This window comes from Danio rerio, chromosome 2 (assembly GCF_049306965.1).
Source record: "Danio rerio strain Tuebingen ecotype United States chromosome 2, GRCz12tu, whole genome shotgun sequence".
NCBI classification, from domain to species: domain Eukaryota; kingdom Metazoa; phylum Chordata; class Actinopteri; order Cypriniformes; family Danionidae; genus Danio; species Danio rerio.
This window is the reverse complement of record NC_133177.1, coordinates 59945771-59966977: the sequence shown is the minus strand read 5'-3', so window position 1 is coordinate 59966977 and position 21207 is coordinate 59945771. Positions and strand designations below refer to the sequence as shown.

The 21207-nt window shown below is 37.3% G+C and overlaps 1 protein-coding gene and 1 long non-coding RNA gene across 8 annotated transcripts in view; both read left to right on the top strand.

The window, feature by feature from the left end:
- The first annotated feature begins 6149 nt into the window (after window positions 1-6149).
- pip5k1cb (phosphatidylinositol-4-phosphate 5-kinase, type I, gamma b) overlaps window positions 6150-21207 on the top strand; it is a 123005-nt gene continuing 107947 nt past the window's right edge. For 4 of the 7 annotated variants that reach the window (XM_005171464.6, XM_005171463.6, XM_009298937.5 and 1 more), the window contains exon 1: window positions 6150-6383. In XM_005171464.6, coding sequence (XP_005171521.1) covers window positions 6296-6383 — 88 coding nt within the window. In that variant the 5' untranslated portion in view covers window positions 6150-6295. Of the gene's footprint in view, window positions 6384-15288; window positions 15445-21207 lie in introns of those variants that run through there. The other 3 variants (XM_009298936.5, XM_073909712.1, NM_001365187.1) reach the window with 2 other exon arrangements.
- LOC141379210 (uncharacterized) lies at window positions 6730-10919 on the top strand. The gene is made up of 3 exons (XR_012395318.1): window positions 6730-6922; window positions 7206-7834; window positions 8133-10919. It is a non-coding gene; the product is annotated as an uncharacterized lncRNA (long non-coding RNA).

The window sequence follows — 21207 nt, the reverse complement described above, 5'->3', positions numbered from 1 at the left end:
TCACACTGTCAAAAATGTATGTTAATGAACAGAGTTAGTATTTAGGCGTTCACAGAAGTTTATTTACAGTTATGAATTGCATTATGGGATGTTGATCTCTACTCTGCCCACCTTTTGATGTTGTAGATTAAACTACAGTTTAACAAAGTGACTCTTAGTGACATTTTAGTAGTTTGAGATCATGTATAAAAATATTATCTAGAGAAATAAATGTGTAGAATAACAGAAGATGTGCTGCAGTTTATTACAAGGTGTTTGTAGTGTAATAAACAACACCAACACAGACAATCGTGCACTGCAGACTGTTACACATTCATAAGTCGCTTTTCACACTTTGCAAGGTTAAAAGTTGTTGGAAGAAAGGTCAAGATCTCATAATGCGACTCAAAAGCAGAAATAAATGAGGGGAAATAAAAACATGAATCACAAAAAGACAAATTTACAGATTTCCTTGTGTACAGGGCTACCACACTGCTTGAAAGTGATTGAATTTCAGACAAATTCAAGGTCTGGAAAGTGCTTAAAAACATAGGTTCCTGAAATAGCTTGAATTTATAGTTTATGATGTTATTTCAACAAGTGTACTGTTATGCTTTCAAAAACTGAGAACTCATTCATTAATTTATTTTCTACCGCTTTTCCGGGGCCAGGTCATGGGGCAGCAGTTTTAGGAGAGAAACCCAGACTTCCCTCCCCCCAGACATTTCCTTCAACCCCTCTAGGGGGATCCCGAGGCGTTCCCTAGATCAGCCAAGAGACCTAGTCCCTCCAGTGTTTCCTGGGTCTTCCCCAAGGCCTCCTCCTGGTGGGACATGCCTGGAACACCTCCCTAGGTAGGCGTCCAGGAGGCATCCGAAACAGATGCCCGAGCCACCTCAGCTGACTTCTCCTGATGTGGAGGAGCAGCGGCTCTTCTCTGAGCTCCTCCAGAGTGTCAAGCTCCTTATACTATCTATAAGAGTGCGCCCTGCCACCCTGTGAAGGAAACTCATTTCGGCCGCTTGTATCTGAGATCTTGTCCTTTCAGTCATGACCCAAAGCTCATGACCATAGGTTAGAGTAGGAACATAGATTGGCCAGTAAATCGAGAGCTTTGCCTTTCCGCTCAGCTCCTTCTTCACCACAACGGACCGGTACATCAACCACATTACAGCTGCCGCTGCACCAATCCGCCTGTCAGTCTCGCACTCCATCCTTCCCTCACTCCTGAACAAAATCCCAAGAAACTTAAACTCCTCCATCTGGGGTAAGGACCCTCCTCCAACCTGAAGATGGCAAACCACCTTTTTCCAGCTGGAGCACCATGGCCTCGCACTTGGAGGTGCTGATTCTCATCCCAGCAGCATCACACTCTGCAGTAGAGATCTGCGCAGGACTAAATTTTGAATCCCGCACCCGCCAGGTTTTAGCCCGAACCCGACCGCTCCCGCTTATATTAAGAATTTATTATATTTATATTTAAACCGAAAATCCCCCAGCTATACAGTCCAGCGCAGCGCACATTACTCTCGGGCCGATTCCGGCGCGGATGTGGCAGCGTCGGCTCGCTTACGGTCGCCGCATCTGGCCCGATTGATTCGGAGCCGGGCTGAGTGGTAAGTCTCTGGCAGGCGAGAATCTAGCCGGAACTGGCCTGAGTGTATTTTGCTATCTGGGAAATCCCTCTCACTCTCTCTCACTCACTCATATTCGCATAGCAATATCCGCGATATTGCTAGACAGCCCGCTCCCGTCCCAAATTAAACCCGTTACCGACCGCTCCCGCGATTTATTCGGAAATTTATTCCGCGGGAATGCAGACCTCTACTCTGCAGCAATCTACCTGTAATCCTAATAGCTATGTTGTCGGGGGCTAATGCCCCTGGTAGGGTCACCCAAAGCAAAAAGGTCTTGGGTGACAGAGAGGTCAAACTAAAGGCTGATTTATACTTCTGCGTCAAACGCATGTGTATGCTACAGTGTTGACACATAGCCCTACGCCGTGGCCTTCGGCGTCGCTGGCGTGCACCTCTCAAAAAATGTAACTACACGTCACAACGACGCGTAGCGTAAGCTCTGTGATTGGTCGGCTTGGTATCGCTGATCAGTCTGGGCGGGACCGAGAGCCGCGTGAATGGTGCGAGCCCGATAGAGCGATTGTTTACAAGTGTGGAGTCCCGTGAAGAAGCTCCGGATGGAAAGTTCTGTTCTGTGTTTACCTCATAGTTAAAGTTGTTGCACGTCCGCCGGTTCCTGCCTCAAAATGAGCGAGTTTGACCACTTGTACATCCAGGAAGTGTTCAGGAAAAGCAAACCAGCAGCGAAGAAACTCGACACAGAGGAACATTTACACCTCACTGCCCACTAGCGTTTCGGAAGTGTTAATGCAGACCAACAGAGACAGCGCGCAGAAGTATAAATGCACAGCTACGCACGTTACATGCGCCGTGGATTACGCCATTCACTTGACGCAGAAGTATAAACCAGGCTTAAGGGTGCAGTAGAGTTGGTTTTCCCTCTTGGTGCAGTTTGTTTGGGCAGGTGTGAATGCAGCAGTCGTACTCAAAGCGGACTAAAACAAATCCTGAAGCGGTTCGTTTGTGGTGAGAATATGATCCGAACTATAACAGATACAACCGCAAAAAGTACTGCGCCTTTTGGACTAATCCAGCTGCCGTAGGCCGATGCGCTATGCATTATGGGGTATGGAGGAAAATATTTGTTGACTGCGATTTACGAACAGAGAGAGAGAGAGAGAGGGAAAACATTACCTGATGGATCGTTGGTAATATTTCCGCAAGATGAGCATGTCGCAGTTTAGCTAAATTAATTCACGCCTCCTCCTGAAGTGACGAGCGATGCATTAAAACACTGTTTTCCAGCCGCGCTTCATTCTCGAAATGTATAGTTCGTCTAAAGCAGGGATACAATCAGCCAGCGCAGTCGCCCCTCCATAGTCAAAAGCGACATGTTATGTCTGCCGGTTTGTTTACTTGTGGGAGTTCACTGGCATTTTCCCGCACGTGAATTCTGACCAATCAATAAGCAGTTTAGGAACTATTTTCAACAACATCTGGCCAATGAGAGATGTGGATTTTGTCAGATGACTGCACTTTGGTTCTTTTCAACTGGTTCGGACCAGAGTGTAGTGTGAAAATGACCAGAAGATGGCAGAAAATGCAACAATGCATCCTTTATTGCCCTTGGTCCGGACCAGATGAAGTGAACTACAGATGCACCCTAAGTGCAGTTCAAAAACCCCTTTATGGGTACAAAAACATAAAGGACCGTGACGTTACCTGGTATGGCACAGCCTGGGCCCCACCCTGAAGCCAGGCCTGGGGTTGGGGCTTGTATGTGAGTGCCTGGTGGCTGGGTTTTTTTTCCCAGGGAACTTGACAGGGGCTTAGCCCGAAGGAGCAATGTGGGACCATCCTCCTGCAGGCCCACCACCTGCAGCAGGGGGAGCCGTAAGGGGCCGGTGCATTGTGGAGCGGGTGGTGGTCGAAGGTTAGGACCATGACAACTCAATCGTCAGGCACAGAAACTGAGAACCTAATCGTTTTAAAGGCACCTATGATGAAATCAATCGTTGTAAGCTGTTTGGACAGAACTTTGTGCAGTATAGTGTGTTCACAGTCATATTGGAGTGATAGAAACCGGGTTCATACGGTCATGGAAAACCTGGAAAAATGACTGCTGTCAATTTTGACGGTATTTTCCAGGCCTGGAAAAGTTTTGGAAAAGTCATGGAAAATGAATATCTGTATGCTGGAATATTGATCAGTCGCCTTTACTTTTTGTTTATGTCTTTGGCCAATCACATGCTCTCACATTATTAGTGCGGTGTAAGCATTATCTAAATCAATTTAATTTTACATAGATATAAATTGGGCCTCACCGTGGTGCAGTGGGTAGCACGATCGCCTCACAGAAAGAAGGTCGCTGGTTCAAGCCTCGGTATTTCTGTGTGGAGTTTGTGAATCATCAGTCATCAGTAAGGTTTGGGTTAGTTCAGGACAGTGTCTGAAATAACCTCAGTTATTATGGGCTGTAGTTGTCCTCAGGTTATATCTTTATGAGCTCATGCTTATCTAATCATGAAAGCAGTGGTTCATTTGCCAGATATCTCATTTCAACCAATCAATGTTGATTAAGTGCAACTTGAGATGTAGTATTTGAGATATTCTGAGTTCAAAGGTTACTCTGACATTATCTATGTCAAGTGAATTAACCAAACAGGTCAATGTTTGTACACATATTTTTAAGATATTTAATAGTTTTCAAATGTTCTTTTGATTACAAACCTTAATTTGAAAAAGCTTAATTCATTATTTATGAGCTGAAATAAAAAAAAATCAAGTGTAAAATACTACTTTTTAAATTATATTTGTGACTATTTGTGCATATTTTTTGTTTGTTTGTGTGTTTGTTTACCCCATACCCTGGTTTATTACTTTTAATATGTATTTTAGTTGTTAAAAACTTAAGCTGATATAAATCCCCTTAAACAGAATATAATATAAAGGAATGTTATCCGGCGCTTTGCAAGTTCATTGTCATGCAACAGGTGGCGCTGTTTACTTAAATCTTTTTAATCCAGATTAGATTTTTCCAAAGGCTTTCATTAAAAAAAATCGAGCTTTTAACATTGTTCAATCTTTCTTTATTATGAGATTTGTGATTGATTTAAATAGGTTTTAATGGGCTGATGTTAAAATAAGTTGATTATCTTGTGGATCTTATTTTTTGATTATTGTTATTATTAAACACAGGGGTATCAGACGTATTATTGTTTATTTTTTTTATTTTAAACAACAGCATATACTGTTTAACAAGACATCCAAATAACACAAGCGTAACTAAAATATCAAAAGAAAATAAATAGGCTAAAATCTTTTAACAGATTCTAGGATAAATAAAAACACAACTTTAATATAGAAACCTTGACACTGTTCGTATATGCAAGACATTATTTAACACCCAACAGACAGCAAGTTTACTAGTCAATTAATTTTAACCCCTTTACATTTATAATTGTCTCTTGACATTTCTTATTAATACACTGGAGTGAGTCTAAATAGAAATAAAAATCTATAATGAAATCATCTCAATAAGGTTTCTATATTTATAAATATGAATATGAAATTTACATAATTAAACTAAATTATATTTCATTATAAAAGATTCATTTTAAATCCCACAGATTCGTATTGAGAAATTTGTTTTAGTCAAAATCAATTGTTTTCATCTTTGGAGGTCAAATTACATCTAAAACCTGAATTTTCTTGAACACAATGATAAGAGAGAGAGAGAGAAACAATTAAACACAGGGGTATCAGAAATATTATTACTATTATTTATAAACAACAGCAAATATACTATTTATCAAGACATCCAAATATTACATACAACTAAAATATGAAACGAAAATAAACAAGCTAAAAAAACATTTACAGATTCACAAATAAATACTTAACATTAATAAATATTTACCAAATTAAATCAAAAGATCCATCATAAATTCAATATAATTTGTTTGAATCAAATGGTTTCATCTTTGGAGTTCAAATTGTAAAACTGTAAAACCTGAATTTTTTTGAACAAAGATAAAAAGAGAATGAGGAAAACCAAATAAAGAAATCAGAAATATTGTTTTTTTTATTTTATTTTAAAGAACAGCAAATATACGATTTTAACAAGACATCCAAATAATACAAACATAACTAAAAGTCTAAAAAGAAAATACATAAGCGAAAAAAATTACAGATTAAAGAATAAATAAAAACACTTTAATTTAACATAATTTTAGACATTGTTAACCATCAGACAGCAAGTTTACTAGTCAATTAACTTCAACTCATTTACAACTATAATTGTCTCTTGGCATTTCTTGCTGTTAATACGCAGGAGTGAGTCTATGAAGAAATTAAAATCTATACTGAAAACATCTAAACAAGATTCAGAATTATTCCATCTGCGTTTGTGAATATTTACCAAATAAAATCGAAAGATTCATTATAAATCTCACAGATAATTTGAGTCTAAATAATTAGTTTCAACTTTTGAGGTCAAATTATATTTAAAACCTAATTTTTCTTGGACACAAAGATAAGTCTAAAATTTCTCTGAATGTTTGTTGAAATGTTGGTGTCGCAGAGCGCGCGGCCGGTGACGTCACCTCTGACGTAGCAGCGGCGGCGCGCGCGTGTGAATCTTCTCCTCATAGAGCGCGGTGCGGCAGCGGACGGCCGTTTTCCGTGTCTCCGTTTCTCGCCCGGTTTTGACGCTCGACGCTCCGCGGGAACCGGCGGTGATGGAGGCCGCCGCGGCCGGAGGATGTTCCGCGCTGGCTGAGGACGCGGACGCGGTGCTCGGCTGCGGGATGGAGCCTGCGGAGATCGGTATGTGGAGCTGCAGTGTCACGGAAAGGTCGCACACTTCATTTAACGTTAGCCTATATGCATTTCTGGATGACAAATATACCATGGTATTCATGGTGTTTATTATTTAGTATGTATGGTGTTTTTGATGTCGTCGTGGAAGTAGCTGACAGTGCAGGTGTTTATTTATCTGCATTTCTCAATGACACATATAATTTACCATGGTATTTATGTGGTGTTTTATGATTGTGGGAGTACCTGACTGCAGGTATTCTTATGGTAAAATTTATCATTTACCTTAGTATTTATGAGGTGTTTTTTGATGTAGTAATCTTGGAGGTGCCTGACATTGCAGGTAGCCTATTAATTTATCTGCATTTCTGCATGACAAATATACAATTTACCATGGTATTTATGTGGTGTTTTTAATGCCATCGTGGAAATACCTGACAGTGTGCAGGTATTTAATTATCTGCATTTCTGGAGGACAAATATACAATTTACCATGGTATTTATGTAGTGTTTTTTATGTCATCGTGGAAATACCTGACAGTGTGCAGGTATTTATTTATCTTCATTTCTGGAGGACAAATAAACAATTTACCATGGTATTTATGTGGTGTTTTATGATCATGAAAGTACCTGACAGTGCAGGTATTCTAATGGTAAAATTTATCATTTACCTTAGTATTTATGAGGTGTTTTTTGATGTCGTCTTGGAGGTGCCTGACATTACAGGTAGCCTATTCATTTATCTGCATTTCTGCATGACAAATATACAATTTACCATGGTATTTATGTAGTGTTTTTAATGCCATCGTGGAAATACCTGACAGTGTGCAGGTATTTATTTATCTGCATTTCTGGATGACAAATATACAATTTACCATGGTATTATTGTTGAGTTTTATTATTGTGGAAGTACCTGAAAGTGCAGGTATTCAAGTGGTAAAATTGATCATTTACCATGGTATTTATGTGGAGTTTTAGGATCGTGCAGGTGTTCATTTATCTGCATTTCTGGATGACAAATGCACTGTTTACCATGGTGTTTTTGTGGTGTTTTTAATGTCATCATGGAAATTCAGTGTGCAGGTATTTATTTATCTGCATTTCTGGATGACAAATATACAATTTACCATGGTATTTATGTGGAGTTTCATGATCATGAAAGTACCGGACAGTGCAGGTATTCAAATGGTAAAATTTATAATTTACCTTGGTATTTATGAGGTGTTTTTTGATGTAGTCGTCTTGCAGGTAGCCTATTCATTTATCTGCATTTCTGGATGACAAATATACAATTTACTATGGTATTTTATTTTATTTTTTGTGTGTGTAACCGTCGTGGAAATACCCGACAGTGAAAGTCTTCATTTATCTGCATATTTGTATCACAAATATACAATTTATTACGGTATTTACGTGGTGATTTTGGTGTAGTTGTTTAGTAAGTACCTGACAGTGTGCAGGTATTTATTTATCTGCATTTCTGGATGACAAATATACAATTTACCATGGTAGTTTATTTTTTGTGTGTGTAGCCGTCATGGAAATACCTGACAGTGAAAGTGTTTATTTATCTGCGTATTTGTATATCAAATATACAGTTTATTATGGTATTTATGTGGTGTTTTTGGTGTAGATATTATGGAAGTACCTGAGAATGTGCAGGTATTCATTTATTTAAATTTCTAGATGACAAATATACAATTTACCATGGTATTTATCTGGCGCTTTATGATCATGGAAGTACCTGGCAGTGTGTAGGTATTCACTTATCTGCATTTCTTAATTACAAATATACAATTTACCATGGTATTTATGTGGCGCTTTATGATCATGGAAGTACCTGACAGTGCAGGTGTTCATTTTATCTGCATTTCTGGATGACAAATATATTGTTTACTGTGGTATTAATGTGGTGTTTTTGATGTTGTGATTGTGGAAGTATCTGACAGTGTGCAGGTATTCATTTATCTGCATTTCTTAATGACACATATAAAGTCTACCATAGTATTTATGTTGAGTTTTATTATCGTGGAAGTACCTGACAGTGCAGGTGTTCAAATTTATGTGGTGTTTTTTGATGTTGTCATTGTGGAATTATCTGACATTGCAGGTAGCCTATTAATTTGTCTGCATTTCTGGATGACAGATATTGCCATTTACGTGGTGTTTTTTATGTTGTCATAGTGGAAGTACATGACAGTGTTCAGGTATTCATTTATCTGCATTTCTGGATGACAAATATACTGTTTACCATAGTATTTATGTGGAGTTTCATGATCATGGAAGTACCTGACAGTGCAGGTATTCAAATGGTAAAATTTACTGTTTACTTTATGGGGTATTTATGGGGTGTTTTGGATGACAAATATACATTGTTCCATGGTATTTATGTGGTGTTTTCGATGTTGCCATTGTGTCATTCATTCATTCATCCATACATTCATCCCTCCATCCAACCAAATTCCACCCATTCATCGATCTATCCATCCACCCATCCATCCAAACATCCATTCTTCCATCTATCCATCCATACATCCATCCACCCATACATCCATCCATCCCTACGTCTGTCCATCCATTCATCCATGTCCATCCATCCATCCATTCGTCCATACATCCATCCATTCATCCATCCAAACATCCATTCATCCATCTATCCATCCATACATCCATCCGCCCATCCATCCATCCAAACATCCATACATCTATCCATCTCTACGTCTGTCCATCTATCCATCCATTCATCCATATGTCCATCCATCCATTCGTCCATACATCCATCCATTCATGCATACGTCCATCCATTCATATATTCATGCATACGTCCATCCATCCATACGTCCATACATCCATCCATCTATCCATCCATACATCCATCCATCCTTACTTCTGTCCATCCATCCATCCATTCATACATATGTCCATCCATCCATTCGTCCATACATCCATTCATCCATCCATCCACCCATCCATTCATCCATCCAAGCATTTATTCATCCATTTATCCATCCATACATCCAAACATCCATACATCCATCAATCCATCCTTACGTCTGTCCATCTATCTATCCATCCATTCATCCATATGTCCATCCATCCATCCATTCGTCCATACATCCATCCATCCATCCACCCATTCTTCCATCATCCATCCACCCATCCATTCATCCATCCAAACATTTATCTATCCATACATCCATCCATCCAAACATCCATACATCCATCAATCCATCCCTACGTCTGTCCATCTATCCATCCATTCATCCATATGTCCATCCATCCATCCATCCATCCATCCATCCATCCATTCGTCCATACATCCACACGTTCCTCCATCATCCATCCATCCATCCATCCATTCATAAATACATCCATATGTCCATCGATCCATTCATCAATACGTCCATACATCCATCCATTCATCCATCCATACATCCATACATCCATACGTCCATCCATCCATCCATCCATTTATTCATACATATAAACTAAATTAGCCATAGTGTGTGTGAATGTGAGTTTGTATGGGTGTTTCCCAGTACTGGGTTGCGGCTGGAAGGGCGTCCACTGTGTAAAACATATGCTGGAATAGTTGGCGGTTCATTCCACTGTGGCGACCTCTGAAATAGGGACCAATGCGAAGGAAGGAAAATGAATCAATGAATGAATATATATATAAAAGAAAACCTTTTCACCCCTATTACCCTGTTTAGAATTTTTTTTGTAAAAGTAGTTGGGTTTATTAAAGTAAAGATTATGATTTGCTCCAAGATTCATTGCATAGAAATATGAATATAATGTCTAGCACAGATGGTTTGAGTGTGTTGTGTTGTGTGAATATCCTTCAGATGGTGTGTTAGTCTTGTGTTGACAGCTGTACTGTATCCTGTAGAGAATGAGCACACAGGGGGTCTCTTTCAGGTCCTGTAGACTGATATTTCTGTTTTTTAGTCATACTCAGCGTTTCTGTTGGCCACATCCGCCGCTGAACTCCTGCCTTACTATATTATTAACACGGCAGCAGGTTTACAGCTTAATATTCACATAATAATGAGGCTTCATGAAGCTCCTGGTTATTTCTGTTTCATTCATTCAGATAGCAGCAGTGTCTCGAATGTTTCAAGTGTTTTGCTGAAAGTAAAATGACCTGTAAAAATGATCAGTTAATAAACAGTTTCTGTATTTAGTGATGCACGAGTGTTTTCTGTTCATTTATGGTTGTGAATTACAGGATGTTGATCTCTGCCCTGTCCACTTCTGATGTTGAAAATTCAACTACAGTTTAACAAAGTGACTTTTAGTGACATTTCAGTAGTTTAAGATAATATAATGTGTAATATACAGATACAGAAGTGTGTAAAATAACAGAAGATGTGCTGCAGTTTATTACAAGGTGTTTGTAGCGTAACATACAACACCAACACAGACAATATAGCCCTGCAAACTATTACACATGTCTACTGTTTACCACTTTTTAACATCAAATGTTGTTGGAGGAAAAATCAAGATCCCGTAATGCAATTCAAAAGCAGAAATAAATGTGGTAAAAAAAAAAAAAAAAGTAAAACTTAATTTATGGAGAGTTTATATAATGTAGTCATACAGTAAAAGTGTGGTATAACAGCCTGATCTCACAAGGAAACGTAAGTATTTTACATTTTGCCAGTTTAGTGGCTAATTCATACGAGTTCAATTTGTTTTGCTAATTTGTCATAGGAAGTGTTTCTGAATACATTTCAAACTCTTTATTGAATTCGAATTAATATTGTTTATTAATATTTAAATATGTATTTTTTTTAAAGTTCAAATTGTTGTAACTGTTGTGCATCAGCTTTTAAAACTTTTTTAAACATTTTAACTGGTTTATATACGAGTTATATGACAATTGTGTTATACTTGAAATGTCAAGCATTTATTTATATATATATATATATATATATATATATATATATATATATATATATATATATATATATATATATATACATACATACACACACATTTGAAGTCAGAATTATTAGCCCCCCTATGAATATATATATATTTCCCAAATGATGTTTAACAGGGAAAGGAAATTTTCACAGAACGTCTGATAATGTTTTTTTCTTCTGGAGAAAGTCTTATTTGTTTTATTTCGGCTGGAATAAAAACAGTTTTTAATTTTTAAACACCATTTTAGGGACAATATTTTTGGCCCCTTTAAGATATATATTTTTTGGATAGTCTACAAAACAAACCATAATTATACAATAACTTGCCTAATTACCCTAACCTGCCTAGTTAAGCTAATTGATCTAGTTAAGCCTTTAAATGTCACTTTAAGATGTATAGAAGTGTCTTGAAGAATATCTAGTCTAATATTATTTACTGTCATCATGGCAAAGGTAAAATAAATTAGTTATTAGAGATGAGTTACTAAAACTATTACGATTAGAAATGTGTTTAAAAAAATCTGCTCTCTGTTAAACAGAAATTGGGAACAATATAAACAGGAGGGATAATTATATATATATATATATATATATATATATATATATATATATATATATATATATATATATATATATAAACTAACCTTGTATTAATTTGCAAGTATTTATGCAATAATAAATACTTTTTTAATAAAACATTAATCAATAATAACATAAATAGCATAAATTATATGCTGTATGTATACACACTGTCATGACAAATGTTCTTTTTAATTACAAACTTACTTTAATATGTTACTCTGGTTTAAACTAAAAACATTTTAAACTATAAAACAAGTTTACTTAATATTTACTTAATTTCAGTCTGTTTGATTTGTTAATCAAGATGCCTAGAAACATGAAATTAACACTAAACTAGAGTCATAACATACATACATACATACATACATACATACATACATACATACACACACTACTGGTCAAGTTTGGTGTCAGTAGGATTTTTAAATGTTTTAAAATAAGCTTCTCCTGCTTATCTCATAAAAAATACAGTACAAAAAGTAAAATTGGGAAATGTTATTGCACTACAAAATAACTTTTCAAGAGTAGTTTATAATTTAATAATTTATTCCAGTGATTTTACAGATGAATTTTTAGCTTCATTACTCCAGTTTTTCATGATCACATGATCCTAAATATTTATTTATTTATTTAATTATTTATTTATTTTTTTCATGGTAATAGTAATTAAAGCAATCATTACTGGAATGATTTTTTTTTTTAGTTAAACTACATACAATAAGAAAGCAATTCTTTAAAATTTGTATAAATATTTAACAATTTATTTTTTACATTTAATAAATGAACAATGATGAACAGAATAACTTTCTATAAAACAAACATGAAAAAAACTGACCCCAAACTTTGACTGGTAGTGTGAATATATTTATTATAAGGTAAATTATATATATATATAAACTTGTGCTGGATAAGTTGGCGGTTCATTTCGATGTGGCGACCCCAGATTAATGACGAAAATAAAATAAATGAATATATATATATATATATATATATATATATATATATATATATATATATATATATATATATATATATATATATATATATATAATTTTTTTCCCCAGCTTAGTCCCTTTATTAATCTGGGGTAGCCACAGCGGAATGAACCCCAAACTTTTCCAGCACATGTTTTACGCAGCGAATGCCCTTCCAGCTGCAACCCAACACTGGGAAACATCCATACACACTTATTCACACTCATACACTACAGACAATTTTTTAGCTCACCCAATTTACCTGAACTGCATGTCTTTGGACTTGTGAGGGAAACCGGAGCACCCAGAGGAAACCCACGCGAACGCGGGGAGAACATGCAAACTCCACTCAGAAATGCCAACTGACCCAACCGAGACTTGAACCAGTGGCCTTCATGCTGTGAGGTGACTATCTACAGTACTATCTATCCACTGCGCCACCACGTCGCCCTTGTGTATATATATATATATATATATGTGTGTGTGTGTGTGTGTGTATATAGTAAAAATATGATTGCTTTTTAAATAATTTAAATAGTTTTAAATAAATTGAATAGTTTAGTATTTCATTTTTTATGTTCTTTCTTTCTCTCTAATCTCTCTGCTTTTGTTATTTTTAAAAATAGTAAATAATGAATAAATAATGATCGGTTCATTACGGTGATCCATCTCATAATACGAAAGCAGTCCCGCTCTGTGTTTTATATGAGATGTGATCTGTCGTGTGTTTGTGTAGTGTCTGTTTACAGTGAGGAGAGCTGACATCTGATCTCTCCTGCGTCACACTCAAGCACACACACTCTGTGCTGCTGTCAGTGCGTTTTCATGTGTGTTTGCTGTGTCAGATCTAGCAGAACACCCATAGTATAGCTTACAGGTGTCAAACTCAGTTCCAAAAGGGCCGCAGCTTTGCACAGTTTAGTTCCAACGCTAATTAAACACACCTTATCAAACTAATTGAGTCCTACAGGCTTGTTTGAAACCTACAGGTAAGTGTGTTGGAGCAGGGTTGGAACTAAACTGTGCTGGGCTTCGACCCTCCAGGAATTGAGTTTGACACCCCTGGTATAGCTGCTCTCAGATCAGTTCATCTTCAGAAACATTTATCATCAGCTTTCTGGACATGCAACAGGCACCTGGATTTTGGGATCCTCTGCCATTCCTCTAATCTAAGAAACAGGAAAATCTGCTTTGTCATTATCTCTGCTCAATTGTTTTCACATTTAGCCACATAACTTTGTTTAAAGCCCTTATTAAAGTGTTTTTACGTAATAGGTGGCCTTTAAGAATGTGTTTTTTATAGTGAGGGCTGTTCTTCAGAAGGACAGACGTGTTCTTACCTGCTCTGATATTTAGACATCTGATCTTTAGGAAACACTACCTTCAGAATTACACTACCTGTCAAAGGTCTTGTTGTTGATCCTAGTTGTAAGAGCAACAATAACTTGACTTCTAGTTGATCATATGAAAACCGGCAGAAAGAATGAATCATCTGTTAATCTGCATCCAGATCATCACAAATACTGCAGAAGACCTACTGGAACCAGCATCATCAGTCAAGTTTGGTGAAGGAATAATCATGGTTTGGGGTTACATTCAGTATGGAGAGATCTGCAGAGTGGATGATCAACATCAACAGCCTGAGGTGTCAAGACATTTGTGCTGCCCATTACATTACAAACCACAGGAGAGGGACAATTCTCCAGCAGGATAGCGCTCCTTCTCATACTTCAGCCTCCACAGCAAACCTCCTGAAAGCAAAGAAGATCAAGCTGCTCCAGGATTGGCCAGCCCAGTCATCAGACATGAACATTATTGAGCATGTCTGGAGTAAGATGGAGGCGTTGAAGATGAACACAAAGAGTCTTGATGAACTCTGGGAGTCCTGCTGAACGCTTTCTCTGCCGTTCCAGATGACTTTATTAATCAGTGATTTGAGTCATGTCAGAGATGTGTGGATGCAGTCCTCCAAGCTCATGATGGAGTCAGACACAATATTCATTCTGTCTCCACTGCAGCAGGACTTTATCTTCTATACTGGACATTATTTCTGTTTAGTGATGAGACTTTAGTCTAAGCAGAGTCAGACTTTACTGTCCTCATCAAATCAGTCAAAATCAAGACATGATCAGATTTTATTGTGCTCAAATAAGCAAAATCTAGAGGCCTTTGCCTTTCATAGAAGACACTTCTGATACCAAATGATCAACTAGAAGTCAAGTTATTATTTGCTGTTTCTAAGTCTTGGATAGACGGCAAGACTTTTGTCATGTAGTGTATAGTGTTGTCCACTTGGATCTGGAAAAATGCATAGTAATACAAAAATAGTAGAGTATGGAGTGTCTTTGGCGTCTTGAGCTCTGCTTTTACATAAGGCGTTACGCAACTAAACGGCTGAGTCTAATGGAGACACACACACACACACACACTCCTCCAGCTGTGGAGATCACAGAAACGTGGAGTAGATAAGCTGATTATTACAGCTTCATCTTCGCTGCGGGGACACTCAGCATGCCAGACACACACTGACTCCACACACAGACTCATCCAGCATTTCTATGAGACCGCAGGGAAATATCAAAGGTATGTTTGATTTATGACTTCATCTCTCTTAAAGGGCCAGTTCACCAGGAAATTAAGATTCTGTCATCATTTATTTGTTTCAAACATTTCTGGGCCCTATCATACACCCGGCGCAGTGTGGCGCAAGGCGTGGCGCAGTAGTCTTTATGTAGTTTCAGCTTGGCGCAAGAGTGGTTTTGAGGCGTTGCGCTACGCTGTTTAAATAGCAAATGCATTAGCGCTCATTTGTGCGCCCATAGGTGTTCTGGTCTAAAAAGGAGGCGTTCTGAGGCGGACCGCTGGCGCGTTGCTATTTTGAGAAACTATAATAGATTTTTCATTAGACCAAAACAAACCCGGTCTAAACTCCAGCGCAGAGTTGTGCCTCGCTTACACACTGCTTAATACACACAAGAGAGCAATAGGCAAATATCTTTACATATGAAAAAAATGTAAACATTAAGGATATATATAGGATATAATAAGAATAGATATAGAATATAAATATAAAAGATTAAAATATTACAAAACATATTATTTTCTAGCCTACATAAGTATGAAAAATCACTGCTTTTATGTCTTCTTCATCTCGGGAGGCTTTTTCAGTTCATTCATAACAATTTGCTTTTGTATAATGTTATTATTATTAGCAGTATTATTTATTATATCCATATTTATATTTGTTTTATTAAAAACAAGCTTAGATTTGCCCACCTGTCAGGTTTTAGACCATATGGGGCACAGCATGTGTTTTAGGATATAACTCAGGTTTTTGAGCTCATTTTGTTATTATTATTCATTTATTCGTTTGCTGGAAATTAGAACTGAATTTAGAAATAGTTTTGAAATGAATATTTGCGCTTAACAAACAAAATTAATTATTTATAGACTAATTGATGTCTGTGCTTAAAGGTTTCTCTATCTAAGAGCGAAAGTGAAAGTGATCCATTATCTCTCATTCTCACGCAGTAGATGCTCTGTTTAACAGTTTTCTGTTAAAACACTGTTAACTGTTTGCTAGTGAAATGCTCAGTATTTCCACTTAGACTTACTTTGCGTCCTGTAAATAGCGAATGCGCTCTTGGCGCGACGCAGCTGACTCTTAAAGGGAATGGGAGATGAGACTCTGATTGGTTTATTCTCAAAACACACCTATAACTCATTAAGAAAATAAACTCAACCCTTTTAGCCCATGCGCCTTGGCGCCATAAATTAGCAAAAATGTGTTCTGACACGCCCTGAAAGCGTTTGCGCCCTGCGCATGGACCATCAAAATAGAGCCCTATTGAGTTTCTTTTTTATGTAATGAACATTAAAGAGGATCCTTTGAAGAAACCTGTAACCATTTACTTTCATATTTGATTTCATTTAATGGAAGTCAATGGTTACAGGTTTTCATCTTCTTTAGCGTTTAGCAGAAGAATAAACTCATAAAGGTTTGTAACAAGTAAAGAGAAAGTAAATGATGGCCGAATTTTCATATTTTTGAATGAACTCTCTTTAAAGTGATAGTTTAGATCAGGGGTCACCAATCTCGTTCCTGGAGGTCCGGTGCCCTGCAGGGTTTAGCTCCAACTTGCCTCAACACACCAGCCTGGGTGTTTCAAGTATACTTAGTAAGAGCTTGATTAGCTTGTTCAGGTGTGTTTAGTTAGGGTTGGAGCTTAAATCTGCAGGACACCGGCCCTCCAGGAACAAGTTTGGTGACCCCTCATGTAAACGCATAGCTCAAGTAGTTCCGGCAGGTTTTGAGCGCATTATCGCTCCATATCACCACGCTAAATGATTGGAGTTATTTCACAGTCATAATCACATCAAAACACTACAGAGGCTTTGGATGTGATGTGTAAGAAACTAGTGTTGTTGTGTGGAGTTTGCATGTTCTCCCTGTGTTGGCGTGGGTTTCATGAATGTTTACTTTGCCCATTTTATAAAAACGACAATAATAATGTGGAGCAATGAAACATTGGCGCTGGCTTTCATTAGACAATATATCTGATGCAATAAATAATAAGTAAAGTAAAATAAGGATGCCAGCATCTGTAACTCAGAAGACCACAATACGCTATTTTGATATTTGAAGCAAGGATATTAAAGATATTAACCTGCAGTTTTACAGTCTATAGCAGGGGTCACCAATCTCTTTCCTGGAGGTCCGGAGCCCTGCAGGGTTTAGCTCCAGCTTGCCTCAACACACCTGCCTGAGTGGTTCAAGTATACCTAGTAAGAGCTTGATTAGCTTGTTCAGGTGTGTTTGATTAGGGTTGGAGCTAAAACCTGCAGGACACCCCTGGTTTAAATAATAGAAGATACTTTGAGGAACGCTGGAAACCTGTAACCATCGACTTTTATGATAATTGTTTTCTGAATAAAAATAAATGGTAAAACATTCAGTACTGTGAAATATTCACTGTTACTCCTACGGTTGCTGATAATGCGAACTGTAGAAATCTAACTTGATTTGTAAAACACTTATTTAGTCTCATTTTTTTCAATAAATGATTCAGTTATTTACTCCTAAATCTTCATGTTTCATTGCTAGATGATCATTTTTGAAGAATTATTCAGTGGCATATTTTTGATGTCTGGTTGTTGCCACCTATTGGTTAAATAATGTAATTGCTGCCCACAACTTTTATTTTTAAATGTCAAGTGAAATGCATATGATGGTGATTATCACAGCACTTCTGTGATATTTGACTGTTTGTAAATTTAAAACCAACTATAAAGACTAAAGACTTTCTTGCTTTTTGCATTGTTCAAACAGAGAGCAGCGATTCGAAGGATTAATAAACACATGCAGATCACCATTATTTATAATTTGTGTTGCGTGGGTGTTGAGATCCTGATCTTTTAATGATTAATTGTGCAGCTCTACACTGAACGCATTAATGCAGGCTAAACAAGTAGTGACAGAAAACACTTTTAAAAACCTAAGAAACCCACAACATCCCAAATAACCCACCACAACTTCTTTCGTCATCGTATTTTGAAAGCCTAAATGCTTTCATACGTGTGATTTAAATGACGCGGGAGGCGTTCTCTCTGAGATCATTACAAATTTAAGATTAATCTATTCACCTTATTCATCGCATACGAGCAGCTATTTGAATCTTTTTGGCTTGAGACTTCCGTTCTCATTCACTTCTATTCATTTTTAGATGTTACAAACAGCTCGTTATGATGTTTGATGTTGCAAACATTTTCTTATTATATTATTCTGCTTTGTATAATCAGGCAAACATTTGTTTGTAGAGCGAGTAGTGTGACCGTTTTCTGCTGTTTATCATTCCTAGTCATTTCTCCCATAGGCAACTTAATCAGAAGTTCTAAAACAATCGCAAAAACGTGCAAAATAAGGTCAATAAGTTAAAAAAAAATAATTATTAATCCATGGGTCACGTGTGTTCCGAACAGTGGGAACATTTTTATTCCCACTATGAAAGTCAGACAGTTTTCCAGCTTTCTTCAGCTTTCAATCAAATTTACATTCAACACACAATGTATTGTGGGCAATATCAGCGGTTAAAGTACAGACGCTTCTACTTTTCACATTTCTACAGGCAATAGTAAACCATCCGGTAACCTTTGGCATACTCTTTTCAACATTATACGGGCATCCGCTGCTAAATTTATTTTGACTAAATTAAATTAAAATTAAGTTGCCGGTTCATTCCGCTGTGGCGACCCCTGATTAATAAAGGTGAGTATGCGAATTGGGGCGACATGGTGGCTCAGTGGTTAGCACTGTTGTCCCACAGCAAGAAGGTCGTTAGTTCGAGTCCCGGTTGGGTCAGTTGGTGTTTCTATGTGAAGTTTGTATGTTCTCCCCGTGTTGGTGTGGGTTTCCTCTGGGTGCTTCGGTTTCCCCCACAGTCCAAACACATGTGCTATAGGGGAATTGATGAACTAAACTGGCTGTAATGTATGAGTGTGTGTGTGAATGAGTGAGCGTGTATGGGTGTTTCACTGGGTTGCAGCTGGAAGGGCGTCCACTGTGTAAAACTTATGCTGGATGAGTAGGCAGTTCATTACACTGTGGCGACCCCTGATGAATAAATGAAATGAATGAAAATGAATGAATGAAGTGTACGAATTGGGATGCAGCATATGCTTTTGTTTGTTGTGAATACACTCCATCTAGTGGACAAAATTACTTACTGCACCTTCAATGATAGCATTGTCATTTTTGGCTGAACTTATTCTACTGGTGTGTTATTAGTGTTGTGTATTTTCAGAGTGAATATGAGTGCAGTGTGCAGGCTGGATTTACATGGTGATGCGTGAAATGGTTTTCCAAAACAAAGACCAGATCGGCGCTGACCTGAATGACAGTGTAATTTGTCAGATTGCTTGTTTTAAGAGATCGGAGGCTAAGCTGTGATGTGCCAGTTTTTCAGGAGATGATGATGATGATTAATGTGGGACAGGACAGCAGGTACCTGTGTGGATGCAGGATCAGCACGTGCAGAAAGCCCTCCTGTATATATATTTTTCCCCAATTTCTGTTTAACGGAGAGAAGATTGTTTTTAACACATTTCTAAACATAACAGTTTTAATAACTCATCTCTAATAACTGAGTTATATTATCTTTGCCATGATGACAGTAAATAATATTTTACTAGATATTCTTCAAGACACTAGTATTCAGCTTAAAGTGACTTTTAAAGGCTTAACTAGGTTAACTAGGCAGGTTATGGTAATTATGGTTAGCCCTTGCATAGGTTGTTTTCGCATGATGTCGTTGATAAAACATGAAATTCAGATGGTGGGCAGCAAGTGATTCTTCTACATCAAAATGTTTCTGTTTTATGTTGTTTATAATTGTAACTCTGCTGTTATTTTGGAATTTCCACTTTTTTGCCTACTATACACATTGAAAGTGTGCCTTTTAGGTTGTGTGTGGTCTAGCGTGCTGTAATTAATGTTGGTGGTTCCTGCACATGTCTGTAATCATAGGAAAAAAGAAAAAATGTCTCCACCATAATCTGTGCTAAAGTTATTGTATTCCAACTGATGAGAGGTGCTGTACAAGCCACAGGGAGCGATCATTGTTTTCATATTACACTATTCTTTTATTTGATCAAACATAATTCACTTTGTTTGGAGCACGTCAGACATATAAAAGCATTACTTATGCACATCACCTCAAAAACAGAGGAGAAATGGCCCTGAAGCACACAGCATAAGGTAAGAGATGACAGCTGTCTGTGCTATCTGGGGCTGCTTATTGATCATGAATGTATTGTTTTCACTTCTGCACCATGGAAACACCGTGATTCATTCGGCAACTGTTTGATATGTGAATATAATTCAGTAAAAAGAATGCTAGAACCGTATGAGCACCGGCAAGAGCTTTCATTTGAGCTATAACTTGTACATGTGTCATATGAAAAATATGAAAATAAACCAATGTAAAATACCCAGCTCGGGTATCCAAAATACTGTGTATTTAAGTGTAAATAACTTTTACACAGTAGAATAAAAACCAAAGTGATGCATATGTGCATAAAATATAGATTCTACACTTTAAAATGAAACCACTCACGGGGGTCTGGTGCAATGCTGGCCCTTTAAATCTTAAAGCGAAAGTCGATGGCGTCATGCGAAGTACAACTGGTTAAATCTGCTAAGATGAGAAATGCTCTATAGAGATAAAATGTGCTTTTATAGAGTTCTAAAAGTTTTTGCTCATAAAGGGGAGAAAGTTGAAGACAACGGCTGAAAAATGAAAGTAAAGGCAGCATGTAATAAACATTTTTTTAATACGTTCATGTGTACAA